The sequence below is a fragment of the Trachypithecus francoisi genome, unplaced genomic scaffold (genome assembly GCF_009764315.1).
Source record: "Trachypithecus francoisi isolate TF-2019V2 unplaced genomic scaffold, Tfra_2.0 Lachesis_group11, whole genome shotgun sequence".
Classification (NCBI taxonomy): domain Eukaryota; kingdom Metazoa; phylum Chordata; class Mammalia; order Primates; family Cercopithecidae; genus Trachypithecus; species Trachypithecus francoisi.
The window spans coordinates 77,133,624-77,161,279 of record NW_022681456.1 but is presented as its reverse complement, the minus strand read 5'-3'; the positions used below and the strand labels follow the sequence as shown (position 1 = coordinate 77,161,279).

At 52.9% G+C, this 27,656-nt stretch overlaps 1 protein-coding gene across 1 annotated transcript in view; it reads left to right on the top strand.

Moving 5' to 3' along the window:
- The window catches only part of LRP1 (LDL receptor related protein 1), an 86,445-nt gene that overhangs the window by 6,364 nt on the left and 52,425 nt on the right, over positions 1-27,656 (top strand). Inside the window, exons 2-13 of the mRNA XM_033221597.1 lie at positions 3,976-4,098; positions 6,786-6,923; positions 9,077-9,196; positions 10,375-10,503; positions 10,630-10,893; positions 20,100-20,262; positions 20,371-20,593; positions 21,986-22,175; positions 22,660-22,803; positions 24,594-24,830; positions 26,018-26,198; positions 27,092-27,314. Coding sequence (XP_033077488.1) covers positions 3,976-4,098; positions 6,786-6,923; positions 9,077-9,196; positions 10,375-10,503; positions 10,630-10,893; positions 20,100-20,262; positions 20,371-20,593; positions 21,986-22,175; positions 22,660-22,803; positions 24,594-24,830; positions 26,018-26,198; positions 27,092-27,314 — 2,135 coding nt within the window. The remainder of the gene's footprint in view (positions 1-3,975; positions 4,099-6,785; positions 6,924-9,076; positions 9,197-10,374; positions 10,504-10,629; positions 10,894-20,099; positions 20,263-20,370; positions 20,594-21,985; positions 22,176-22,659; positions 22,804-24,593; positions 24,831-26,017; positions 26,199-27,091; positions 27,315-27,656) is intronic.

The following is a 27,656-nucleotide window of genomic DNA, read 5'->3' as shown; positions in this document are numbered from 1 at the left end:
GGTTCACCTGCCTCAGCCTCCCAAGTAGCTGGGACTACAGGTGCCCGCCACCACGCCCAGCTAATTTTTTGTATTTTTAGTAGAGATGGGGTTTCACCGCATTAGCCAGAATGATCTCGATCTTCTGACCTCGTGGTCCACCCGCCTTGGCCTCCCAAAGTACTGGGATTACAGGCATAAGCCACCGTGCCTGGCCTGGTTTCCTTTCTTAACCTGGCTCCATTCCATGGCCAATGAGGAAACCACCTGCTCAGTTACCGTCACTCTGTGCCTCAGCTTCCTCATGTGTGAGATGGGGGTTGCAAGGGCACCCACCTCACAGGGTTGTAGGAACAAAGTGAGTTAATAGTTACTGTATTTCCAATCAGTGGCTGGTGGTTAGCAAGGTGAAAGGGTTAGCTCCTATCGGTCATGGAGACTGCCAGGTTCTCTCATGTGGGCCAGGAGGCAGGAAGGCCTTAGTTGCTTCTGACCTTAGCGCGATGTTGTTCTCTCATCTAAACAGCAGGCTGCAAAGGTGGGTTTTCTGGGTGCTGGATTCAGACACAGAAGGCTCTGCTGAGGGGAGTGGGGTTGGCTTTCCCTCTAAGCAGATGATAAGTGTCCTACCCACCCCCATCACAGCTCCCTCCCAGCTCTGAGTGAGGCTTCCCTTGGCTGTGTAGACTGCCCCAAAGTCGTTTATTTGTTTTTTTCTTCCCTCTCCCACTGAAGGAAATCAAAGACAGGCCTTAGCCTTCTCACTCCAGATTCCTGGGGCCTTCAACATCAGCCCTGACAGGAAGTTCTTTCACGTATCTCTCTGCAGTCCTTGTGCTGGCCAGGCCCTCAGGAGATGTGGCCCCCTCCCCTGGTGCTGCTGTGGGATAGGGGCCTGGTCCCTCCTCTTCCTTTCACTTGCCCCATCCCCCATCCCCTCCCTGCAAGAGCACATCTGGTTTGTGAATCTCTCTCATTCCAGCTTTTGGAGTTTGCCAGCTGCTGTTTCCTCTGTGGAGTTCAGGCCAAAAATGGGGGTGGGGGACAGCAGGGGGACTCAGTGAAGGCTAAAGGAGGGGGCACCATGGCTGGGATGTGAAATGGAGGGGAGGTTAGGTGACCACCCGGTGACCTCAGGCCTCGGCTGTGCGCTCTGCCCCTGGGAGGAGCCAGGGCATGGACCAAGTCCCAGGTGGGTGGTACGGGGGTCTGTTTCTGGGCTCCAAACATCCCATCTGCCTCTGAGTCCCATTCCAGCCCCCCTCTTCCCCCTCAGCCGGCCACGGCTGGTCAGGGGAAGCGGACAGTTCTCCGGCATGCTAACTAGGCTGGCGGGCTGTGTTTCCCGGGAAGACCTCACAGCTGGCCCAGTGGGGCAATGAACTCAGCATTATCCACCTCCTCAAGGGGCCTTTATTCCAGGCTCAGGGTGGGGGCCAGGAGAGGGGGGCTGAAGGGGGAGCCTGGCTAGGCCATCCTTGATGTGTTTCCTGAACTCGATCATTTTGGCCAGGGGCCTGAGTGCGGTCCCCCCTGCCAGCGGTGGGGGTTAGGAGGGAGGACATCTCAATGTGGCTCCCATCAGACTCCCTCCCTCCTCTGAATCCCCCTGACATTTTCCTTATACTTCTGTCTCTGCCCTGCATTTGCATTAGTTGAGTACAGCTGTCTTCTCAGGCGACTCTGGCTTCTGCAGGGCAGAGGGTCATCTCACCCTCCTTGGCACCCTGATGACTAGTGCAGTGCCTGGCATAGAGCTGGCCTTCAGTGTGTGCCAGCAGAATAGAAATGCGATGGCATAGGCTGAGGAAAAGGCACGAAAGGCCGGGAGACTGGGAGCCTAGCCTTGGGTGGGGGAGAAGGGGTGGGTGACTGTTCTTCCCGTGAAGGATGTGGTGACAGAGGTTGGGGAGGAGTGGGAATGGGAGATCTGGTGCGGATTTCACTGGTTCAGAGTTTGGAGTCAGCTTAGCTGGTCTGAGTCCTGGTTTTGTCACTTGCCAGCTATTTGACCCTGGCCAAGTCACCTGGCTCAATTTCTTCATCTGTGAAATGGTGGTATTAGTTGTCCCGACTTTGTCATACTGTGGAGGGGATTAAATAAGATGATACATGGAAAAAACTGCTTTACCACAGTTCTTGGCACATACTGAGCCCACAATAAGAGTTAGTTGTCAGCCAGGCACGGTGGCTCACTCTTGTAATCCCAGCACTTTGGGAGGCTGAGACAGATGGATCAGCTGACGTCGGGAGTTCGAGACCAGCCTGACCAACATGGAGAAACCCCGTCTCTACTAAAAATACAAAATTAGCTGCACGTGGTGGCGCATGCCTGTAATCCCAGCTACTCAGGAAGCTGAGGCAGGAGAATCTCTTGAACCCGGGAGGCAGAGGTTGCGGTGAGCCAAGATTGCGCCATTGCACTCCAGCCTGGGCAATAAGAGCAGAACTCCATCTCAAAAAAAAAAAAAAAAAAAAGAGTTAGTTGTCACCACTCTTTTTTTTTTTTTTTTTTTTTTTGAGACGGAGTCTCACTCTGTCGCCCAGGCTGGAGTGCAGTGGCCGGATCTCAGCTCACTGCAAGCTCCGCCTCCCGGTTTACGCCATTCTCCTGCCTCAGCCTCCTGAGTAGCTGGGACTACAGGCGCCCGCCACCTCGCCCGGCTAGTTTTTTGTATTTTTTAGTAGAGACGGGTTTCACCGTGTTAGCCAGGATGGTCTCGATCTCCTGACCTCGTGATCTGCCCGTCTCAGCCTCCCAAAGTGCTGGGATTACAGGCTTGAGCCACCGCACCCGGCCTGTCACCACTCTTAATTCCTCCTTGGGGATGAGGGAAGAGAATGGGGTAGGAGTGAAAGAAGTCTGGTTGGGGTGGGAGGGTAGGGCCAAGAGGTCCTGAATATAGTAGCTAACTAGGTTGACTGGACTGAAACCAGTTCCTATAGTTCATTTCAGCCATCCCCCTTCCTCTGCTCCCCAATTCTGATATCTTGAAAATCTTTAGATGCTTCTTCCCTCTAAGGATGTCTACTGAAAGTACCCCTGAGGTCTAACCAAGGGAGGCTGTGTCTTTAGAGAATGGAGAGGACAAGATAGGTGGATCACCTGAGGTCAGGAGTTTGAGACCGGCATGGGCAACATGGCGAAACCCTGTCTCTACTAAAAATACAAAAATTATCTGGACGTGGTGATGCATGTCTGTAGTTCCAGCCACTGGGGAGGCTGAGGCAGGAGAATCGCTTGAGCCCGGGAGGTGGAGGTTGCAGTGAGCTGAGATTGTGCCACCGCACTCCAGCCTGAGGGACAGAGTGAGACCTTGTCTCAAAAAAAAAAAAAAAAAAAAAAAAAAGAAATTAGGAAATGGAGATGGAAGCAGGGCTCTCCATCCTGCCCATTCCTGCCCAGCCTTGCCCTCCTGTGCCTCTGCTAATACCATCTCCAACTACTGTATGTGCCAAGGGCATCCCTCCCCACTGCTCCCAGCTGGGGGCCTAGTGATTAGGGGTTGGGAAGTATGGGGTGATGGGTCAGGGGACCAGGAGCGTGCCAGAAGGCAGAGAAGCAGAGAGGTTAGATAAGACCAGCTCTGGACCTGTAGTAGTAGTTAGAGGAAGATAAAGAGAAAACATGTCAAGGCCTAAATGTACCCCCCTTCACCATCACTCTGTCATCAAAGCCAGGGGGTGTTGATGTCTGATCACAGTAACCGAGAATAGCGAAGGCTTTGACCCTGACTCCTGGGAAGAGGCAGCCTAGAGGACTTGGAGGGGTGCAGTAAAATGTGCTTCTGGATCCTCCCACCCCCACCACAGATACACAGTGTGTAGGAACTACCCAAAGCCACCCCCTGACACCCCCAGGCACATAGACCATGGCTCAGGGTCTGGGCCAGATGGAAACTGATGCTAGGGAAGGAAGAGGAGTCCTAAGGAACTTTAGGGCCACAGAGTCGGCCTCCACCCTTCATTTATATACCCTTCCTTTCCTTGCCCTAGCCCCTAAGACTTGCAGCCCCAAGCAGTTTGCCTGCAGAGATCAAATCACCTGTATCTCAAAGGGCTGGCGGTGTGATGGTGAGAGGGACTGCCCAGACGGATCTGACGAGGCCCCTGAGATTTGTAAGTACCTTTTCTGGATTCTTCTCCCCAAACCCTTAACTTATCTCTCTTCCTTTGGCAGATGTTTGGGAGGAGGACAGCTGATCCCTAGCCTGGCATGGACCTTGCACGGTGATTGTATTTGTCCATGACACAGCTAAAACTGTCCTTTACCCCCTTCAGAATGCTTGGCGTGGTGCCTGTTGGGCTTAGAAATGGCGCCTCAGATTTCTCCCTCAGGTGCTGCACCCCAAGACAGTGTTCTCTGGGCTGACAGCTTTGCTAGAAGATGGCCCGGCCTCCCTTTCCTTCCAGCTCTTCCCTCGTTCCCCCTCTCATCCTCCCTGACCCTTGATGATTGGCCCCAGGTCTTGTCGGATCCTCAGATCTTCCTCTGTCCTTTGGCTCCTAGGCCAGAGGCCACTGGCACTTGCTCAGCCCCATACCAGAAGCCCCACCCCTGTGCGTTTCCCGCCACCTCCGCCTTCCCCTGCCCCCAATAAGTGGTGTAATCAGAGGCAGCTGTTTTAACTGGGAGAAAGGTCCCCGCCCAGCTTTTGCCCTGCCAAGGGAGGTGGAGAACTTGTTGGTGGGACCCCAGAGTCCTGGATAGCTGGCACAGTCCTGGTGGCTCCACCTTTAGCCCCTCCCCTGCTTGGTTAATCTGGGCCAGGGTCAAAGCGACCCTGCATTCCTAGGTCTGTCTCTGTTCTCTCTCATGGGCTTTATCCTGCTCCAGTCCTATCTGGTGTCCTGTCCCCACACCCCCACCCATAATTATCAGGGGTAATTTTAGGGCTGGAAAGGGAGCCACAAGTGGGCTCTGCCTCACCCCTACGCTCTGCCCTGGAGGGTGGGAGCCAGGGGTATCCAGCGAGTATATGTATGGCGGGGTGCTTCAGCCTGGAGTCTCTTCTTGTCTGATGCCACCTGCTCCCCCACACTTTTGACCCTGATTCTTGGGCATTAGAAGTAAAGAAAGTCATGCAGAAGGGCCAGATCTGGCTCTTTTTGTTCATTCTTCCTTCAGTTTGCTGTAAACCTCACCTTATATGCATTACCACTCTGTTCACGCTCATACCCCCTGGACTCATGACATCACACACAGGCCCACCTGGCACTGATGAGCCCACCTCCCACCCAAAGGCACAAACACATTCTCCCAGTAACACAGAGTCACACTCAAATGTGGATGCAGAAACACACTGTATACTCAGACAGATGTCCCCAGACACACAAACCAAGATTGATCCACACGGAAACTCACATACTGAGGCCAGAAACACCAGCATACAGAAAGACACACAGATACACTCCCACTACACACCCCTGCATGCTATACAGCCACACCCTCAGTTGTGTACGTGGACTCCTGTCCAGGTACACATGGATCATAGACACTGTCACTCACACACCACGTCCGGGCTTCATAACCTTTTTTTTTTTTTTTTTTTTTTTCTTTAAGAGGTGGGGTCTCACTATGTTGCCTTGGCTGATCTCAAACTCCTGACCTCAGGTGATCCTCTGATCCTCCTGACACAGCTTCCCAGAGTTCTGGGACTATAGGCGTGAGCCACCATGCCTGGCCAGACCACAACCTTTGATTCTTCCCAAATCCTTCTATCAGGCCTGTTGCTGTGGGGTTGGAAGTCTAGAATAGTGCTGTCCAATAGAAATGTATTAAAAACCACATGCGCTATTTTGAAATTTTCTAGTAGCCACATAAAAAAGGTAAAAATGAACAGATGAAATTATTTTGAATATTTCATCCAATGGATCCAAACTATTATCTCTTTAGTACAGTATATTCATATAAAATCATTAGTGATCTTCTGCATTTTTCTGGTAAATCATCAAAATCCAGTGTACATTTTATACTTACAGTTTGAACTTGTTGCCTTTCCAGTGCTTGATAGCCACATGTGATTGGGCTACGTATTGGACAGTGGAGGTCTAGAAGATTTGGTACCACTCTTGGCCCTGGGTTCTGCAAACTGGGAGCTACGGGAAGGAGTTTTTCTTTATCACTGGAGTTTCTCTGCCATGGACTCTGCTTCCCTCAGCTCATCAAAATCTGTTTTTGTTTGTTTGTTTTGAGACAGATCTCTCTTTGTCATCCAGGCTGGAGTGCAGTGGTGCAATCTCAGCTCGCTGCAACTTCTGCCTCCTGGGTTCAAGCGATTCTCATGCCTCAGCCTCCCGAGTAGCTGGGACTACAGGTGCATGCCACCATGCCTGGCTAATTTTTTGCATTTTTAGTAGAGACGGGGTTTCACCATGTTGGCCAGGCTCATCTTGAACTCCTGACCTCAAGTGATCTGCCCACCTCATCTTCCCAAAGTGCTAGGATTACAGGCAGGAGCCATCACTCCCGGCATCATCAAAACCTTTTACTGACCTTAGTCATCATAAGTCCTCAGCCTGTCTCCTGAGCATAGAATGTTGAGGCATTGGGGTCCATAGGTATGGGACATTTGGGGGGTGGACTCTTTGCTGAAGGCCTAGTTTCTACCTCCGCCTGTTTGCCTACAGGTGTGTGGCTACTGTGGGGAATGCTATAATAGAGTTCTAGGTGGAAGATTCTAACTAGTCCTGAGACCTCCTGAGATCTGAAACCCCAGTTTTATCTCCCCTCGTCCCCAGTGAACAGCTGGCCAGAGAGCTACCATAGCCAGCTTATTCATACCCACCCTTCTGTCTGCCCTCAGGTCCACAGAGTAAGGCCCAGCGATGCCAGCCAAACGAGCATAACTGCCTGGGTACCGAGCTGTGTGTTCCCATGTCTCGCCTCTGCAATGGAGTCCAGGACTGCATGGATGGCTCAGATGAGGGGCCCCACTGCCGAGGTAAGGACTTTTCCACTCTCTACTCTCCTGTGTGGATGCAGCATGTTGCCAGCCCACCTTCCGAGGACTGTCCTGGCACCTTCAGTGGGGATGAGGCCTTGTCCTGGTCCCCTGCCTAGATGTGCCTTCAGAGAGCAGATGAAATTGATGTGCCCCGTGGGCCTGGAGCTTGGTCAGACAGCCCTGTGGGCCTCAGCCGTGGGCCCTAGCCTGGGCACTTCCCTCTGGCTCTGTGTTCTTGGACTAGTCACTACCTCTCTCCAGGTTGCAGTTTTTCTTCTGTAAGATGAGAGATCAGTGTTTTCATACATTTTTTAAAATAGTATGGTCCTTTCTTCAAAAGGTTTTCTGCATGAAGCCTGAGTGTGAACACAGGGAGGAGCAGAGGTGCTGTGACTAAAGCTTAGCAATCTAGTTTAGTCTACCTGCCACCCCTATGGGTGCCCTAGAAGGCATCCCCCAGGAGCTGCAGATCTTTGGGGGGCCCTAAAGCTGCCTTGGTCCCTCCCTCTCTGACAGTCTGGACTGTCTGAGGTAGTTGATAGGAAAACCATTCAGGCCGAGGTGGGAACATTAGGATGATAAGTCAGACTGCTTCCAGCCTGTGGCTCAGGTCACCAGCTCTATAGTCTTTACCCCAAAGGGCCCTGTGGGCCATGGAGAGTCTGGTCACAGCGTGAACATTTGAGAGTTGTGTCGGGGAAGGAAGAACCTCAAGCCTGCGTGTTAGGGAATAGTGGCTTCTCCCTTTTCTTGTCCTTGGGGTCTGGGCCCAGAGCAAGAGGCCAGCTTTGAGAGGCCATGAGCGTGGCCCTAGGGGAGGGGCTGTGCTTGGGTGTGGGGGCAGTGTCCTGTGCTGTGTGCCCGAGAAAACATCTGTCTGTGGGAGGAGACTCGTCTGGATCCTGTTCACTAGGAGCAGGGAGGATGGAGCAAGGGAGTTTGTGGAAGATTTTTCTCCCTTTCTTTGGTTGATTTTGCATGTTTTCATCGGAAGCTCCTGGGACAGGATGCAGAGTGTGGGCCTGGGGGCTGACTTAAATGACAACGCGCACCCCTTCCTCTCGGGTGGTGTGTGTTCAAGTTTGCTTCCTTTTGAGTACCTTTACAGTCTCTAAAACAACAGAGAACTTCAGAAACCTCAGATCTGAACCTCCTTCTCTGATATTACAGAAATTGGCCTCCTCATCCCCTCACCCTATACCCAGAAAAGTTACTCTTTTCTAGGTTTTTGAGAGCAAATGATATTTTCCCCCTCTGTGGAGAAAGGCTGGGCAGGCAGCACGAATGGCTCTCGGGTGGAAGTGGGGAGGAGAAAGAATTGCTGGGGTTTGGCCCCCCATCCCAACTCTTCCTGGCAGGCTTAGTGCCTCTAAACGTCTTAGCATCTTGGGCGACTCTCTCTCCTAGGTGGGGGTGGAGGGGGAAGCCAGGGTGTGAGGCCGCTGGACAAAGGGGTCTTTGTGGCCAGGCTGCCTGGCCCCACGCAAGGCCATTAACTGGGTCGCTGGTCTAGGGGGGGCAACTGCTCTCCCACCTCTCCCCCCTCCTGTCTCATTCCCTTCTGTCTCCCCTGTGGAAGTGGGTCAGTGGCAGGAGAAAGATTAGAAAAGAATCCAGAGGGAACCAGTTTTGCTCCTCCTTCCCGTCCTCTACCTGGGCCTTAGGTCTTCTCTCTGAGGCCTCTAGGGCTCCGGGGATGAGTTAGACGGGTGCTTCCAGGCCAGAGCTGGGATCCTGTGGGGACAGACACAATTCCATGCCCAATCTTCAGCCCCAGCTGAACCAACATTGTAATCCCCAGGCAGTGTGGACAAGAGGCATATGAGAGGGATAAGACTCACCGTCCCCTCTTCCTGTTGACCCCAACAAAGTGCCAGAACCCCTCTCCATGGGGACAGAGGTAGCCCAGAACATCCAGAACAGGGACATGTGGGTTCTAAGCCATCACTTGCTGTGTGACCTTAGGCTTTTCTTATAGCCTCTCTGGGCATCAGTTTCTTCACTTGTGAAATACGGTAGATGTTCCTAAGGCCCCTTCCATCTCTGACACTGCAGCCCTTAGAAGTGGTTTCTGAAGGTTGACTGGGTTTAGGCCTGTGTGCGGATGCCAGATCTGGTGACCTGAATGTGTCTCTCCTGCCCCCACACAGAGCTGCGAGGCAACTGCTCTCGCCTGGGCTGCCAGCACCATTGTGTCCCTACACTCGATGGGCCCACCTGCTACTGCAACAGCAGCTTTCAGCTTCAGGCAGACAGCAAGACCTGCAAAGGTATGTGAGTGCATATGCCTGTGTGCATGTGTGTGTGCCAGTGGCCAGTTGAGGTAGGCAGGGAGGGGCAGAGAGGGGTAGGCAGCCTGGCTGGAATAAGAAACTAGAAGGAAGGTGCAAGAGAGGGGGTGCCACCACTCCAGGGCATGACTGTGAGCTCTAACCGTTTGCTTCCACCAGACTTTTAAAAATTCACCTTAAAATTATAGTTTATATGTAAATTTTTCTGTTGTAAAAAACTGAAGCATTAACAGATAAAACCAAAGTCCCCTTTCACAAATCCCCCTCAATTCCGGTCCCCTTCTCTTCTCCCTGGAGTTCAACTCTATTATTAGTTTGCTCTCTCTCTTTCAGGCCCTTTTTTGTGCATTTGTCTATGTGTATTCACAGAAAATCTAATTGGAAGTACTGCTTCAGAGTACTGTGTGCTCTTTTTTGCATAAATGATACTATACTGTATGTATTATTTTCAGTGTTTTTCACTCATCAGTATGTTCCACAATTTTTTTCTGTGTTAATATGTAAAGATCTACATCATTCTTTTAGAAACCACTGTGACGTATGACTTTTACCACAGTTTACTTGGTCACCTCCCTGTTGATGAGTAAGATGTTCCCAATTTTTCACTGCTACAAGCAATGCAAACTTTTCTGTTTTAAATTTGCCTCCCTCGGGTCTTTGCGCAAATGCCACCTTCTCAGTGAAGCTGTCCCCCGACTCCTCTGAAATCACACCCCTGCCATCTGCATTCTCTATCCCTGTTCTCTTTGCTCTTTGCATGGCACTAGCACCTCTAACATATACTTTATTTACTTTGTTTCATTTGTTATTATAATAACTATATTTCATTTATTATCTGAATGTAAGTTTCATGAGGATAGCAATGTGGGTCTATTTTAAAGTTCACTGATGTACCCCTGGCACCTGACCCATAGTGGGGACTCAATAAATCTTCCCTGCATGAATGAATGATATGTACATGTGTGTTTCTCTAGAGTGGATACCAAGACTAGACTTGCTGGGTGATAAGATTTGCACATTTCATGCTGTAATAGATTCTGCCGAACTGTCCTTCAAGGTGGCTGTAAGGATGGACACGTTGGTCATGTCTGATGATCACCCACTTCACTGCCCTTGTCACACTGGAAATGACCACATTCTTGTCCTTTCCCCGGCAGATTTTGATGAGTGTTCAGTGTACGGCACCTGCAGCCAGCTATGCACCAACACAGACGGCTCCTTCATATGTGGCTGTGTCGAAGGATACCTGCTGCAGCCGGATAACCGCTCCTGCAAGGCCAAGAATGGTGGGTGTGGTTGCCTGTGGCCACAGTGCTAACTAAGCCCCCTCAACGCTATTCCCTGACGGGTGGTGGCCTGAGAGGTGGTCCTAGAGCCCTGGCTACACTGACTCTTCTCTTTCCCATTCCCAGAGCCAGTAGACCGGCCCCCTGTGCTGTTGATAGCCAACTCCCAGAACATCTTGGCCACGTACCTGAGTGGAGCCCAGGTGTCTACCATCACACCTACGAGCACGCGGCAGACCACAGCCATGGACTTCAGCTACGCCAATGAGACCGTATGCTGGGTGCATGTTGGGGACAATGCTGCCCAGACGCAGCTTAAGTGTGCCCGCATGCCTGGCCTAAAGGGCTTCGTGGATGAGCACACCATCAACATCTCCCTCAGTCTGCACCGTGAGTCACCTGCTGTCAGCTTGGAGGGCTGGGGAGGGTAGGGGAGACAGGAAAGCTGGACGCTGTCTGGAACAGAGGCCGGGAGTTACACAGGATGGCTCCTGTCTGGGGCAGGAGAAGCAGGAGGCTGGATACAATGGTGTGTGTTTGAGGCAGGGGCAGAGCTCCCTCCCAGCTCTCTGAGCAAGTGTCTGGATGGTCCCTGCATTTCTGGCCAAGGGCTAAGGGGGCAATGAATGGTCAATCTCCAGAGACCAGGGACTGTCCCTTCTCTGAGAGGGGAGTGTTGACTAGACTGCAGAGGGACTTTCCGGTGCGGTGGGAGCCAAGGCTAGGGAAAGAAGGAGCGGAAGCCTGAGGTGCCCTGTTAGGCTGCAGCTGAGGGTAAAGGAGCTGGGGCCCAGCTGCTCTGTCTCCACAGGCCATCGTTTCCCTCGGGGACCATTGCCAATGGACTCTCTGCTGCCATCGGGGGAGGGCAGTACTGAGGTTATTTCTCTGTGGCTTTGTGGCAGTGAATGAGGCTGGGAGAGGAGCGTGAGCCACATGAGATTTTAGAATATCCTGGATGCTTCCATTCAGGCTCCTCCCTAGGCTACACTTTGCTGTCCTAGTTGTGGAAGAAGGGGTGTCACAGGAAGGGGCGCGAGCATAGCTGAGTGTAGACCCACTGCCAGGAACAGCCCTGCCCATCTCAGATGCTGTTACACCAGCAGCCTTAAAGTCAACATCTGGCAGCATCACATTTCCAACAAAACGCACCACAGGGCTGAGAGGAAGAATCTGGCCTGTGGTTGATCTGACCCCCTGAGGGAGACTAACTTGATCCATGACTGTTTAGTAAACCAGAATTCCCATCTCTGCCTTGGTTTCCTAATCTGCATAATGGGTTTGAGCTTATCTGTCTAGATCAGATTAACTAGAGTGAAAGCCAGTGGTAAAGGACAGCACGCTTTGAATTGAGGATTGTGAACCTCGGGCCTCTCTAGAAGATCTTCAAGTTTCTTTATTTGGTTCTTGTGATGAAAAGAAAGATCCCAGGAGGTTACAAAGGATTCATTCTGGGAGAGAGAAAGGCCCCTCCCGGGGATGGTGGAGAGCAGGGGTCCCTTTGAGAGCCCTCATTCTCTGTGGCCTCAGCTTAAGGTTCACATTTCGGCCTTTGGCTCCTCCAGAGCATCCCCGATAGCGTCCTTGGGCTGCTGGTGTCCACAGCTCACCTGTGATCAGACATGTGTCCTCCTTGGGGTGCTGAGCTGGGGGTTTCAAGCCTAGTTGGCTGAGCTCTTAACGAGTGAGTGGCTCAGGGAACCCCGTGGCCGATAGGGTGGGATTGGCACGAGACCCTCTTGTGCAGCTGCCCTCCCCCTGTTCCATGTCTACTGCCCTATTTAACAGGCCTGTCTGGGCAGACAGCCTGTCAGTTCCCTCCCCAGCCCTGCATCTGTGCCATACAGTGAGCTTATGGGTAGGTGGCTATGGGGTGTCCTGGAGGGAACCTTCTCAACTTCTACTCTGGCCTCGTCTCCTTATCTGACTTCCTCCCCAGGAGAAGCCGGTACCCCTCCCTTGGCAAACAGATTTGCCTTGCCTCCCAGTCTGCTAAACTCATTGGGCCTCTCAGGGGCAGAGTCCAGGAGGCTAGAGGAGTCCAAGGGGAAATGCTTGTGGGGTAAATGAGTGGGTTTCTCTTGTCCCAGCTTCTGTCCCTTCCTCCTTGCCCTCCCCCTGCTCCACACCCGCCGCCTGAATGTCTGGCTGTCACCCTGAGGATGGTTGTTTTGCTCTCTCCCACAAACTAATTATGGGTCCCAAACTGAGGATGTCAGTGTCTCTCCCCTAGCCCCTCCCCCAGTTCCCGGGTCATCCCCCTCCCCAGGAGACGCTGACTGGCCTGTCCTGGTGTGTGGGGTGGCTGGTCCCAGGCACTCACCTGCACAGCAGCTGCTGGCCTGTAATTAGCTCCCCAAGGAGGATGATGAAGAAAGGCTACAGCTTTCTCCTGCTTTCACTCTGCCCTCTGGGGCAGCCCTCCCTGCAAGCCTTCCATTCTGTGCTGTGACTGTGACCTCTGTTGGATCCCTGGGGCTGAGCCTCATGCAGCAGGGGTGCACACAGAGGGAGGAGTCTCTAACAATTGAGGGGTGTTTGAACCAGCGAGACCAGCCCGCTGGTGCAGGCAGAAGAGGGAGCCTGCCCCAGAGAAAACTCTGGAAGCAGAAATAGAATAGAAAGAAGGAAGGAGGCCAGGAAATGAGACTGGTTCACATGTGTCCCGGGCCATGTGAGTCAGACCTGCTGTGGAGTCCTGAGAGCCCCCGAGGGCCCCCCCGAGGCCCTGCAGCGTGTGCACGTTCCTCTTCAACACCCCAGGGCTGCTGACCCTCCTGCCCCAGGCCCAGTGTCATCTCCCTGGATGGGGTGGATCATCTCTTTTCCTCCCACCTGAGATTACCTCCCCTTTCCCTCTGCCACTGGCCCAGTGGTTTGGGGAGGTCTATGAGGCTCCAATTCCAAGACCAGAGAACTCGATGGTGAAAGCTGGAAGAGGAGGGAAGACCCTTGGCCAGCACCAAGAGCAGCCCTGGCTTTCACTACTGCTTTCTCAAAGGGGCTATTGATTTGATTGTAGGTGGTACCTGCGCAAGTTTTTTTTGTTTTTTTTTTTTAACTGTTACGTTTTTATTTGATATACATTAGGAAACTCCTGTAACTAGCACATCAAATCTGTTATTTCAGCAATTGTTTAGGATGCAGTGAAATAAGAAAAGTAAGTTAATTGAAATAACTGGCAATAAACAGTAGCACAAGCTGTACATAAGCATGGCAGACATTTTGAAAGTGATACACAAAAGACTAAAATTCTGAAAATTGAGACCCAGAGGGATCAACAGGCCTGATAGTCCCTGAGTCAGGAACCAGGCCTGCGCACTCTCGCCCCCACCTCTGACCAGTCTCTCAGCTCCACAGGCCTATGGAGCCTGTAACCCCAGCTTTGTCCAGCCTCCTGCCAGGCTGCACCTGGGCAGGGCTGGTGGTGCAGTCTACCCACCCCAGCCGAGCCCTGCATTTCCTAAGCTGAGCTCCTCTGATCTGTATTCCCTTCACCTTGGAAGATACCACCACTGTAGAAAGAATGAGGCAGACTGCAAGAGTAGGGCCCTGAGAACGTGTGTGTATGGTGAGGGGAGGTTCTGAGGTTGTAAATAGAGGCCTTAAAGGAAATCGTGTTTGCTGAAGTCACTCAGGAGTTTGGACTGTGTGTGAAAGGATGGTCTGAAGGGGCCCTCAGAGGTCTCAGGGTTCTGCTCCCTGCACCATGCTGCATGGGGAAGAAGGAGGTGGCTGGGGAGCTCAGCAAAGGCCCCCTAGGCTGCAGGCAGCAAGGTTGCGAAATGGGTCCCCAAGTCCAGCTGGCCAACTTCACTTTTCCCTTCCTCTCTCTTTCTTTTATTTATTTTTTTAGTGTGTGTGTTTTCGAAATCACAACAGGAAATGGGGTAGTGATTTGTCTAGAGGGGAGGCAAAGAAGGGGCAGACAGCTGCCCCTCTGAGTCTAATGAACTGGCTGCTGCTACTGGAAGGGGTGCTACCTCCTCACTGTGCTGGGCACCCCTGGACCCTCTCAGCCTCCCACCCGTGCCTACAGAGCACTTCCAGACTTCACATGTGAAAGCTAACCATGCCCCTCCTTTCCCTTTCTGACCCACAGGATGCCAGGCTGTTTGGGAAGGGGTGGCTCTAGCCACCCCACTCTTTGGCCTTGGGCCCCCTGCATCCTGGCACTTTTGCTTCCCATTCCTGTTCTGAGTTTCCTAATCATTTAACAGCTCACTCTTGCTCCTCCTCTCTCCTGGCCAGGGCCAGCCCTGTGTCTCCCGGCCCAGATCCAGCCCTGTCCTCTCCTCCCCCGCTGTCTCCTTGAAGTTGCCTCTCCACCCAGACTGCTCCTAGCACTCCCCTCGCTGTTTTCAAGCCAAAGGAAGTAACTTAAGCAAGAGAGATGTGTTTTAGAGCCCGGCAAGGATTTCTCAATAGAGGGAAGACCCTAGGATGGGCTGAGCGGAATCCAGGCGTCATCCCTGGGATCTAGGTTGAAATGCCTCTTGGGGACCTAAGCCAGGCAGGGGAAGGTAGCAGTACATAACTTCAGACTGAAATCACAGGCAGGAGTAGGAAGGGAGCCCAGGGGAAGGCGGTGACACAACACGGCTAAGCTCCAGACTGGCTGGTGGAAGGAGGAAGAGCTGAAGTCGGGACCCAGCAGGAAACAAGGAGCATGAGGCCACGTCATTTAGCAGAGCTGCCAGGCTCACCACGAGGCCTCCTTTCCACCTTCGAAGTCCTCAGACTCTCCGCCATCTCTCCCAGCCCCCAGGCGAGATCCCTGAGTGGGATTACTAGACAGGCTGTCCTCTCCCACTGTCTTGGAGTGTCCCAAGGCCAGAGAGGGAGGATCCTGGCAGTAGAAGAGAGGGGGGAAATGATGTCCCAGCTCTAGAACAACAGACTGGGGGACTCAGTCTTCAGTAAATATTTGTTCAACGGATCAATACATGTGTGTCAGGCGCCTGGGACAGAGACAAAAGGCAGCGCCCTCCTTTCAGTATTTGTAGTCAGGTGAAGAGGCCATGATCAAATAAGCTCCAGAGGCCTATGGAGCCTGTAACAGGAAAACTTCCTTCTGTTTTTTTTTTTTTTTTTTGAGACAGAGTCTTGCTCTGTTGGCCAGGCTGGAGTGCAGTGGCGTGATCTCGGCTCACTCCAAGCTTTGCCTCCCAGGTTCACGCCATTCTCCTACCTCAGCCTCCTGAGTAGCTGGGACTACAGGTGCCCGCCACCTCACCCGGCTAATTTTTTTGTATTTTTAGGAGAGTCGGGGTTTCTTTTTTTTTTTTTTTTTTTTTTTGAGACGGAGTCTCGCTCAGTCGCCCAGGTTGGAGTGCAGTGGCGCGATCCCGGGTCACTGCAAGCTCCGCCTTCCGGGTTTACGCCATTCTCCTGCCTCAGCCTCCCAAGTAGCTGGGACTACAAGCGCTCGCCGCCACGCCCGGCTAATTTTTTTGCATTTTTGGTAGAGACAGGGTTTCACCGTGTTAGCCAGGATGGTCTCGATCTCCTGACCTCGTGATCCGCCCGCCTCGGCCTCTCAAAGTGTTGGGATTACAGGCATGAGCCACTGCGCCTGGCCTCAAAAACGTCCTTCTAATAGGGCAAGCTTCCTTCTGGGAGCCTGAGCTGAGACTTGATGAATAGTAGGTGTTAGCCCCAAATGGCCCACCTGGAGGGCCCTTCCAGAGTCAGGAGACCACAGGGCTCTGGCTGGAGGCACAGAGGGCGACTTGGTGGAAAAGATGGGAAAGGATGGGCGTGGGGAGGGGAGGACATGGTGGGAACCGCAGCCCCCATGTGGGGAGTGTTTATCATGCACCAGGCCCAGTGCTAAGTGCTGTTAGTCCACCATCCAGTTTTACAGATGAGGAAACAGAGACTCAGAGACATTAAGTAACTTGCCTATAGCCTCAGTTGGAAGGTGACGGAACCAGAATTCAAACTCAGGCTGTGAGTGTCTAGGGCCCAGCTGGACCCAGGGCAGAGCAGAATGATAGGAGGAGAGGTGGGGAGGCTCCTGGAACAAGGGCCAGAATCTAGTGTGCTCCCTGGGGATGTGGTTAGAGGTCCAGGGACCTCTTTGGATGTGTATACACTCTTTGGGTGTGTAGATGTGTTGGGTGACATTTTCTCAGGGCATAAAGGCTTCTTCCTTCAGATTTCCTTATTTTAGAGCAGATGACTAGAATCCTACAGCTGAAGCTAGAGTCTTCTTGGGCATGGGGTGGGGCCTGTGTGTTTGAGAAAGCAGCCACCATGTACGGAAATGCCTCTTGAACAATGGCAATGAAGAAGTTGAGAAAAGCTGGAGTTGTAGTGAGTGCAGATGCTGAGCAGTGGGATGGGGTGCAAGGACACCAGGTCTATTCTGGGGCCTGGAACTGAAAGTCCTCTGTGACATCACGGGCAGCTGCGGTCTCTCGTCTGACTCCTGCACCTCTTCCCTGCTTCCTAGCCTCCCTCTTGATGCTGGAATCCCCTGCCCTTCTGCCCCTAGACCGTCCCCAGCTCCTCCCACCGCACAGCCTCCCTCTCTCCCCTTGGGTTTATTTGAGATTCTCCCGTCCTCAGGATTTTCGGTCTTTGGCCAGAGCCCCTTTCAGAAGGTGCGCTGGGGTGAGTTGGCCCTTAGAAGGCTGGGCCGCAAGGGGATGGCTCCCCTCAGGGTTGGTGGAGCCAGAATGATCAGCATCTCTGGGCTGAAGCCCAGGACTCCACCTGGACCCCAATTCATAAGACAGAGAGGGGTGGCCCAGATACTGCCTATAGGGCAGCCCTGGAGGCAAGGTTCCTCCTCTCAATTCGAGCCCATCTCTCTACACTGGCCTTGGCATGGTAGTCAAGGGTATGTGTGCGGGTGACTGTGTATGCATGTGTGTGTGTGCATATGTGCGTGTGTGGTGGGGCAGACAGAGGAATCTGAACTTTAAGAGAGAGAAAAATAATGTGGTGCAGGGGGTTGGATAACAAAGGATTTTTGCTTGCAACTAATAGTCTCCAGCTGCAAAAATACCAAAGGGGAGGCCAGGCAGGCTAAGGACTCCAATTCTTGCCAACTCCTCACCGTCCTGCTGAGTGGGGCCCTGCCTGGCCTTTGGGGAGGTGGAAGGGAGACCGGCCAAGGGTAAATATCTGAGAGCAGGGATGATCTCTCTGCCTTCCTTCCCGGAATTGGGAGGGAACCCAGGCCACATCCTGAGGCTGGGGGGCGCTGATTGTGGAGCTGCACCTGGGATGGTGGCATCAGATCTCTGCAGGTTTCTTCCTCCTCTCTCTTGCCAAGAGAAGGGTGGATAGGGGGAGCAGGGGCAGGTTATTGCCAGCCCTAGGGCTGGGCAGTGACTCAGGGAAGCCTCAGGAAGTCGGAGAGAAGGCCGGCCGTAGCTGCGCCAGCTGGTGCTGGGAAAACAGCTTTCACTGATGAAGTTCATATACATGCCAGCAGCCCCCAGACCCCTGCCGTGCCCACCAAGTAAAGGGCACGCAGCCCTGTTTGACTTCCAGCCACCCTGCTGGCTGCCAGGGGCTGCAGGCAGGTCCCCGCTTTGAGACTTCGATTTCCTTTGGAGGCAGCCCAGCAGCATTCATTTGAATCTGTTTTCTCTGTGGTTACAGCGTGTGGGGCAAAGAATTTGGTTGCCTTACCCCTGCACTAGGCCCTCTTCCTACAGGGCCTTGGCCTCCTCAAGCTACTCGTCCCCCTCTCTCTAATCTTGTGAGGATAGGACAGTATTGGGGGCCCAGAGGAAAGAGTGGCTGGGCTTGGGGATGCATGAATGCTTACAGGGGTAATATATCGACTCTGTGGCCTTGTTCTCCAGGCATTGGGGTGGGATTTAGTAGAGGGGACCTGAAGAAGAAACTAGTTTGGTGAATCCCTCAGTTGGCTCCTTCCCTTCCTGTCCTGTGACTCTGAGTCAGTTTCAGGGCCTAGCCAAGTTCCTTGAGAGCTGTGTTCCTGTTCTTGTTGCCCCCACCCCACCCCCACCCACTGTTAGGGAGCAGCCCCTGAATTCCTGTGGGGAGGAGGGGGAAATTAGGGAGCAGTCAAGCAGAACAGCAAGTCATTATACCTGTAGCTGTGTGGGGGCAGAAGAATCCCTGTTGGGTTGAGTATGGGTAATGGAGGATGAGTTTCAGCCCAAAGCAGGTAGCCCAACGATTTCTTTAGCTGTTAGGGAAACTAGTGGAAGTGGAGTTCCAGGCAGGGGTCCCAGAAAGTCACTGCCTTAGGAGTTTCCCAGTTTGCAAGAGGCATCATCTCTGATGGTGGTAGTTAAAGTGGGCAGTGAGTAGATGGAAGGAAGCCAGTGGTCCTGGAGAGGAGGAGCCCAGAGAAGGCCAGCAGGTGTCCCTGTCTCCAGACTTCCTGCCTCCTTGAATTCCAGCCACCCTTGCCCTGCCTCTCTTTCCTTTGGCCCTTCTTGGCCTCTTCCATCTCCTCCAGAACCATGCCTGAAACTGAGTCTAGGCAGCAGGGCTCCATCTCCTTCCCCAACTCCCATCCTCCTTAAGCCCCACCTTTTTCTGAGCCATACCTCAGTTTACCCTGAGGGTTCTTTCATGGCCCTCCTCTTAGACTCTCTCTCCTCCTGCCCTATGACTTACTCCCCACCTCTTCTGACCCTCCCCAGGACATGAGGACATTGAGCAATAAAGACATTGCAGGAACAGGGGACTGGGACTGAGTAGAGGAAGTTTGGCCCATGTCACTGGTGCCCAACCTTTTGCCCCCATGGATCTTCCCTTTTGCATCTCTGTAGAGCTCATATTTTAAAATGCCTTTCTCTCAAACTGGGTTTATTAGCATGTACCCTGCTTTTCCACTTCAAAAATTTATGCCTTATGTCCAGCTTCCAGTCAGTGCTTCTGCTTAGCATGAGATAACTAGATTTATCATAAAAAGCAGATAAAAGGGCTGGGTTCAGTGGCTTACCCCTGTAATCCCAGCGCTTTGGGAGGCTGAGGCGGGCGGATCACAAGGTCAGGAGATTGAGACCATCCTGGCTAACACAGTGAAACCCTGTCTCCACTGAAAACACAAAAAAATTAGCTGGGGGTGTGGTGGCGGGCGCCTGTAGTCCCAGCTACCCTTGAGGCTGAGGCAGGAGAATGGCATGAACCCAGGAGGCGGACCTTGCGGTGAGCCGAGATCCTGCCACTGCACTCCAGCCTGGGCGACAGAGCGAGACTCTGTCTCTAAAAAAAAAAAAGAAAGAAAGTAGATAAAAGTCCAGTGAAAAGCAAAGATGTGTAATGTTTTGGTAGCCTGAATGCTCTTATCCCAAGTAAAAGCAAAGTTAAAAAAGAATACTGGACTGAGCTAGTGGACCTGTGCTCTCTACCTTTTGGTGCCCCGAGAAGATGGTCCCTTTTCAAGGATGGGCTAGAATTGGGAAGCCTGTCAGTCAACCGGCCAGCCAGCATTTATGCAAGGCCTCCTGTATATCCACCCTGAGCTCAGCATGGGGGTGTTGGGTGGGAGGTCATCCAGAGAAGGTGGGCTTCCAGGTGTGGGTTCTCACCAGCAAAGGGTGGGCATCTCTGCAAGAGGGCCTACCCCACCCCATGGCTCTTTCATTCATACTCTCCAGACGTGGAACAGATGGCCATCGACTGGCTGACAGGCAACTTCTACTTTGTGGATGACATCGATGATAGGATCTTTGTCTGCAACAGAAATGGGGACACATGTGTCACATTGCTAGACCTGGAACTCTACAACCCCAAGGGCATTGCCCTGGATCCTGCCATGGGGTGAGAGTGGCAGGCGGGGTTCTGGCCCTGGAAGGTGGGAGGCTGAGGCTACAGTGGTAAGGAGGGTGCCCAATGTCCAGACCCCATTTAACACGCATCTTCCCACAGGAAGGTGTTTTTCACTGACTATGGGCAGATCCCAAAGGTGGAACGTTGTGACATGGATGGGCAGAACCGCACCAAGCTTGTCGACAGCAAGATTGTGTTTCCTCACGGCATCACGCTGGACCTGGTCAGCCGCCTTGTCTACTGGGCAGATGCCTACCTGGACTATATTGAAGTGGTGGACTATGAGGGCAAGGGCCGCCAGACCATCATCCAGGGCATCCTGGTGAGGGAGCTGCTGTCTGAGGCTTTTGTGGGGGAACCGTGATCCAGGGCCTTCTGGTGAGGGGGAAGCCTCTGTAGGGGAATCATTCTCTGAGTCTCCTGATAAAGTGTGTGGATGCCCCAGGCCTCTAGTGGGAGTAGGGTGGGCGTGAATACTGCAGAGAAAGGACAAGATATGTCTTCCACTGTGATGGAAACAGTCATTTTAGAGACACCACTTCTGTTTACTTCCTTTTTCTCATTTGACCCTTATAATAACCCCTAGTTGATGAACAGGGAGGTGGTTCAGTTCCCTTTCAGCAGATGACAAAGCAGGATCAAAGAGGTTAGGTGATCTGCCTGTGTTTGCAAAGCCAGGTGATAGCACTGGAATCTGGTCTAGAAGCCTTGCTGGCTCGGAGGTGGCATCTCCATTCTGGGATAATTAGGGTGAGCAACCAGCCCAGTTTGCCTAGGACTATCCCAGTTTTAGCCCTGAAAGTCTGGTAAGCCAGCAAACCCTTACCTTTGTCTTAGGCAAACTAGGACAGTTGGCCACCACAGATAAGCTATATGGGTAGTCAGGGTGTTACAGGGCTTGCTTGGGGCAAGCGTGTCCTCTTAGCCCTCATAACAGGCTAAGAATGTCCTCTGTGGACAGAGTTTAGAGCCCAACTTTAATTCAATCTAAAATCACTAAAGTGTCTACCGAGTTCCTAATTCTGTGAAGGACAGGGTTTCTGCCCTCAAGGGGTCTGAGTAGAGTGGGTGAGATAAGTCCACAAATCACCATGCCAGACATGGATAGATAGCAGTGTCACGGAGGACGTATAGAAGGAGAAAACATCTCTGGTTAGAAGATCCCAGAAACTCTTCAAAGACATGCTCTGTAGAGGATGAGTGGGATCTTGGCAAGCAAAAATCTTCAGAATAGGTTAGTCCAACCAGAGGAGACAGGAGTAAAGCATGGAGTTAAAAAATGGTGGGGCCAGGTATGGTAGCCTGCACCTGTAATCCCAGCACTTTGGGAGGCTGAGGCAGGAGAATTACTTGAGCCTTGGAAGTCGAGACCAGCCTGAGCAACATAGGGAAACCCCATCTCTACACAAAAAAATTTTTTAATTAGCCAGGTGTGGTGGTATGTGCCTGTAGTCCCGACTACTCAAGAGGCTAAAGCAGGAGGATCGCTTAAGCCCAGGAGGTGGAGACTGCAATGAGCCATGATCGTGCCACTGTACTTCAGCCTGGGTGACAGAGTGAGGTCCTGCCTCAAAATAAATAAATAAAAATAAAAAACTACAGGATGAATTGGGGAATGCAGGTCATGAAGTCTGGAGGAAGCTGAGGGGATCTCCAGGGCAGAGGGAGGAACCCCTGTCATCTCATGCTGTCCATTCTTGCCCACCCATCTCAGATCGAACACCTGTATGGCCTGACCGTGTTTGAGAATTACCTCTATGCCACCAACTCGGACAATGCCAATGCCCAGCAGAAGACGAGTGTGATCCGTGTGAACCGCTTTAACAGCACCGAGTACCAGGTTGTCACCCGGGTGGACAAGGGTGGTGCCCTCCACATCTACCACCAGCGGCGTCAGCCCCGAGGTGAGCAGGGCTCCATGGCCTCTCCAAAGCTGGCTTTACCCGACGACGGCTCTGGGCCCTTGGGATCACAGCCCCTCTATGGGCCCTCCTGTGGGGACCCTGGCTTCCTTCGTGTCATGGCTGATTCTCCTAGCCATCCACTCGGGCTACCTGCCCTGGCCCCCCAGCTTCCGCTGCCAGCCCCCATCTACCCACTCAGCCTCTAGATCCCATTCCCCTTGCCAGTCTGGAGCAGGAGAACCTGGCCATGGACAACCCTGGAACTCTCTCCCCTGACTACTGAAGCCCCCACCCAAGAGTCTGAAGGCTGGGTTGTTGGGGCGGGGGGTCAGAGGATTTCCACCCCTGTGGCTTCCAAATTCTAAAATGGGATAGCAAGCACAAAGACCACAGCAGCAGGGGGTGTGGTCAGATTCAGGAAGCCTTCTCAAGGCCTGGCACAGGGGCTCTGAGGGGTCCTGACAGCTCTTCACCCTGTCCCCAGTGAGGAGCCATGCCTGTGAAAACGACCAGTACGGGAAGCCGGGTGGCTGCTCTGACATCTGCCTGCTGGCCAACAGTCACAAGGCGCGGACCTGCCGCTGCCGCTCCGGCTTCAGCCTGGGCAGTGATGGGAAGTCATGCAAGAGTGAGTGACAGGGAAGGGGGTTCGTGCCCGTTGGGAGGCGGCAGGAAGGTATCCTCAGGTGTCCCCCACAGCCTGGCTACCTCTGTCTGACATGCAGGGAGATGAAGGAAGTGTCCCAGAGTGTACCTGCTAGTGAGGGCAGAGATGGGACTCGAATCCACATTTGAAAAACGTGCTTTTCGGCCGGGCGCGGTGGCTCAAGCCTGTAATCCCAGCACTTTGGGAGGCCGAGACGGGTGGATCACGAGGTCAGGAGATCGAGACCATCCTGGCTAACACCGTGAAACCCCGTCTCTACTAAAAAATACAAAAAACTAGCCGGGCGAGGTGGCGGGCGCCTGTAGTCCCAGCTACTCCTGAGGCTGAGGCAGGAGAATGGCGTCAACCCGGGAGGCGGAACTTGCAGTGAGCTGAGATCCGGCCACTGCACTCCAGCCTGGGCGATAGAGCGAGACTCCGTCTCAAAAAAAAAGAAAAACGTGCTTTTCTCACTCGCCCACTGGACTCTGCAGAAAACTAAACTGATTCATTCAGCAAGTGTCTAGTGAGCAGTGAGCACTCACTACATGTTTGGCACTGTTCTGGTCACCAGGATTAAGCAGTGAACGAGACAGATGTTGTCCGTGGCCTCATGGAGCTTATAGTCTAGTTGGGGAAACAAATAAATGTGTAACTTTAGGGGTAATAAGTGGTTATGAAGAAAATAAAACGGAGAATAGTCAGGCGTGGTGGCTCATGCATATAATTCCAGCACTTTGGGAGGCCGAGGCAGGCAGATCACTTGAGGTGAGGCGTTCCAGACCAGCCTGGCCAACATGGTGAAACCCCGTCTCTACTGAAAATACAAAAATTAGCTGGGTGTGGTGGTGCGTGCCTATAATCCCAGCTAGTCGGGAGGCTGAGGCAGGAGAATCACTTGAACCTGGGAGGTGGAGGTTGCAGTGAGCTAAATGGCACTACCGCACTCCAGCCTGGGTAACAGAGCGAGACTCCATCTCAAAAATTAAAAATAAATGAATAAATAAAGCAGATAATAAAGTTAATGAGGGCAGCGAGGGCCTCTCTGAGGATGTGGCATTTGAGCCAAGCTCTCTGTGAAATGAAGAGGGCAACCATGTAACTCCCTGAGGGAGGAGCATGTCCGGCAGAGGGAATCAACAGTGCAAAGGCCCCGAGGCCAGCGTGAGCGTGGCAAGCCAGAGGGACAGCATGACGGCCAGCGGGGCTGAGTAGTGTGAGGGCAGAGAAGGAGGGAGGGGTTGGATTTTATAATAACTGGGATAGGAAGCTCATGGTCACTTTTGAGAATGGAAGTGACATGATTGGATTCACATTTGTATAAAAGTCATGTAGCTGCTGGGTGGGGGATGGGCAGTAGGGAAGTAGCCAGGAGACTGTTTCAGTGTAGTGGGCAAGAAGTGATGTGGTTTGCACTAGGATGGCTGCAGAGGAAGTGGTAAACAATGATGTGACTCCAACATATTTTGAAGGTATTCCTTTTATACCACTGATTTCATGACTGATCGGTGGGCACTTAGCTGAAAACCTGCTATTCTTCCCTCATTTCCTACCCTTGGAGTGCAGAGGTCAGACCCTGGTGTGTTGCGGCCAAGACCCAGTGTCCTGCATGTTAGTGTGTGTGTGGTCAGTCCATCTGACCCAGAGTCTCACCTCCCCAACATCTCCTGACCCATCACAGCTAGGGCATTGCAGCCCCTTGGCCGCAGCCCCTGGGTGGGGATGATGGTCGTGTGTGTGTCTAACTGTACCCTGGCTTGTGCCTGCTCTAGAGCCGGAGCACGAGCTGTTCCTCGTGTATGGCAAGGGCCGGCCAGGCATCATCCGGGGCATGGATATGGGGGCCAAGGTCCCGGACGAGCACATGATCCCCATTGAAAACCTCATGAACCCCCGAGCCCTGGACTTCCACGCTGAGACCGGCTTCATCTACTTTGCTGACACCACCAGCTACCTCATTGGCCGCCAGAAGATCGATGGCACTGAGCGGGAGACCATCCTGAAGGACGGTACAGGCTCCTAGGGATGTGGCCTATGGGGATGGAAAGGGGCTGGGGCCCAGACATCTGTTTCTCGGTGCCCTCTCAGCAGGATGGTCCCCTGATGACCGGCTGGCTGCACTGGTTGGCATGGAGATGAGGGGATAGACAGATTGACCCCTGTGTGACCCCCTTCTTGGCTGAGCTGAAGAGGCAGGAGGATGGATGGGTTAGGCAGCATGGGCCGTCCTTGCCAGCCCTTGGGGAAACTCAGGGTCTCTCTGCATTGGCTCAGAGCCCTGGAGCTGCACACAGCAGACAGCCAGGAGACAACTGAGGTCTTGAATTGGAGACAGGCCTGGAGATCAAAACAGGGCACACCCACACGTATGTGCGCACACAGGGTCTGTGTAGCTGACCTTACAGCCGCCAAAAACTGCATGCTATTGTGTCCTGAGAAAATTGTGTTTTGTGAATTGCATCCAGGTCTTCCCTCTTAGCTGCTTGGGCAGGTTCACAGTGCATCGTCTTTTTAATGTCTGTGTGAAGGATTCTGAGCTGTACGAGTTCTGCCCCAAATCTGCACTTGGGCCCCAGGATCAGGCCACCTCCTCATCAATCTGGCGGATGCCAGTTATAACCTTTGCCCTGCACCCCATCCACACTGCAGTTCAGAGAAAACCCAACAGTCAGCAATCATATCATAAGACTTTGGGGAAATCAAAAGTAACTCATCAGGAAAAGATTGGGGATCCCTATACCAAGGGAACTGCTATTTAAAGGACACTTGGAGTGAAGCCTTTGGCTAAGTGAAAAATCACTTCCTAATTTATTCATTTTGTTAGTTCAGGATTTTTAGGCCTAGGATATGATGTCACACTTGTGCCCAGAGCCACATACCCGTTGTTTCAGCTCTCCACTCAGGCACAGGCCAGATGCCCTCATGCAAGAGCCCACATTAGCCATGTAGTTTATTGTCTGCAACGGGTGGTTTTGAGAGGCTGGCCCCAATACAAATGGCAGCACACAGGGCCTTCCCCTATTCCTCTTCCAGCCTCCTGTTCCTGCCCCCACCCACCTGTCTAGGGCCTCAGAGGGTCTCTACACCCCTCTGTAGCCCAGGCTGCTCAAAGGTACCTGAGTCCGGGAGGGCCAGAGGCAAGCAGCTTTGAACTTCCTTTGAAGCTGTTCATCACTGGTCCCTCTTCCCCCAACAGGCATCCACAATGTGGAGGGTGTGGCTGTGGACTGGATGGGGGACAATCTGTACTGGACGGATGATGGGCCCAAAAAGACAATCAGCGTGGCCAGGCTGGAGAAAGCTGCTCAGACCCGCAAGACTTTAATCGAGGGCAAAATGACACACCCCAGGGCTATTGTGGTGGATCCGCTCAATGGGTGAGTCCTCCCAGGCCTTAGGGGTGGGAGGAGCTGGGAGTGTGTGGGCCTCAGAGAACTAGAAGATGAAATGGACGGGGAAGCAGGAGAAGGCAGCTGAGGCAGGATACTTTAGCAGGAACGGGAGGCTGCAAGGGGAGAAGGAGTCCCTGTCTTCAGGGAAATAGGAGTAATTCCTTAAACATAGAAGAAATCTGATCCTGTCACTCCCAGCTCAGAGCCTTCCACCAGCTCCCCTTACCCTGAGAATGAGGCCCACGTTCTCATCAGGCTTGCACAGCCCCACAGCGTCTGCCTGGCCCTTGTCTGACCTCATCTGCATCTCACTTCCCACACTTGAAGTTCTGTCCCCACTGCCTGCTGCCTCTTTCTCAAACAAGCACCCCAGCTCCTCCTGCCTCAGGGCTTTTGCTCTTGGAGTTCCTCGGCCTAGAACTCCCAGATATTTGCAGGACTGGCTCCTTCTCTACATCAAGTCTTACTCATGCCACCTCCTCATGGTGGCCTTCTCCATCACTCTGCTCACACTCACCCCCACCTGCAGCCCGGTCACTCTCCACCCCATCACCCTACTTTATTTCCCTCTTGGCCTTTATTGCTCTCCATGTAACCTTGATTGACCTGTTTCTTGTGGGATGGGAGCTCCATGGGAGCGGGGACCTTGGCTGCCTTGGTCTCCACTGCATCCCTGAATGCCAAAACTGTGCCCAACTTATAGACACTCAACGAATATTTGTTGAATGGAGTGAATGAATGAAATGTGTGGTCCAGGGATGAGCAGGACAGGAGACCCCTTTGAGGAGCTCTGGGACAGCACTCATGGATTGGGATCACAGGGGAGGCTGTTGATGGGAGGGTGGGCCCACGTGGTGTTGACCAGTCACTGCCCACAGGTGGATGTACTGGACAGACTGGGAGGAGGACCCCAAGGACAGTCGGCGTGGGCGGCTGGAGAGGGCCTGGATGGACGGCTCACACCGAGACATCTTTGTCACCTCCAAGACAGTGCTTTGGCCCAATGGGCTAAGCCTGGACATCCCGGCTGGGCGCCTTTACTGGGTGGATGCCTTCTACGACCGCATTGAGACGATACTGCTCAATGGCACAGACCGGAAGGTGGGCAGGCATGTGCCTGTGTGTGGAAGTCCATGTGCATTGCTAGACCATGCTTGTGCGTGGTTGAGGTTCTGTGTGAGGATGTGGGTATCTGTGTGTGTCCAGGCCTGTGTGCCTTGTGTATGTTTATCTGTGCGTCTATAGATGTGTACATCTGTGTGCTTGCATATCTTATATATTGTGTTATTTGTTTGAGGATTGCCTCCATTTGTGTCTCTTTGTGTCTATTTGTGTTGTCTGTGAAGTTGACTATCCACGTGGCGGTCTCTGCATACACATCATGTGCGCCTCCTCGTATGTGCATAGATACACGGCCTGCCTTTGTGTGTGTCTGCACTCTCT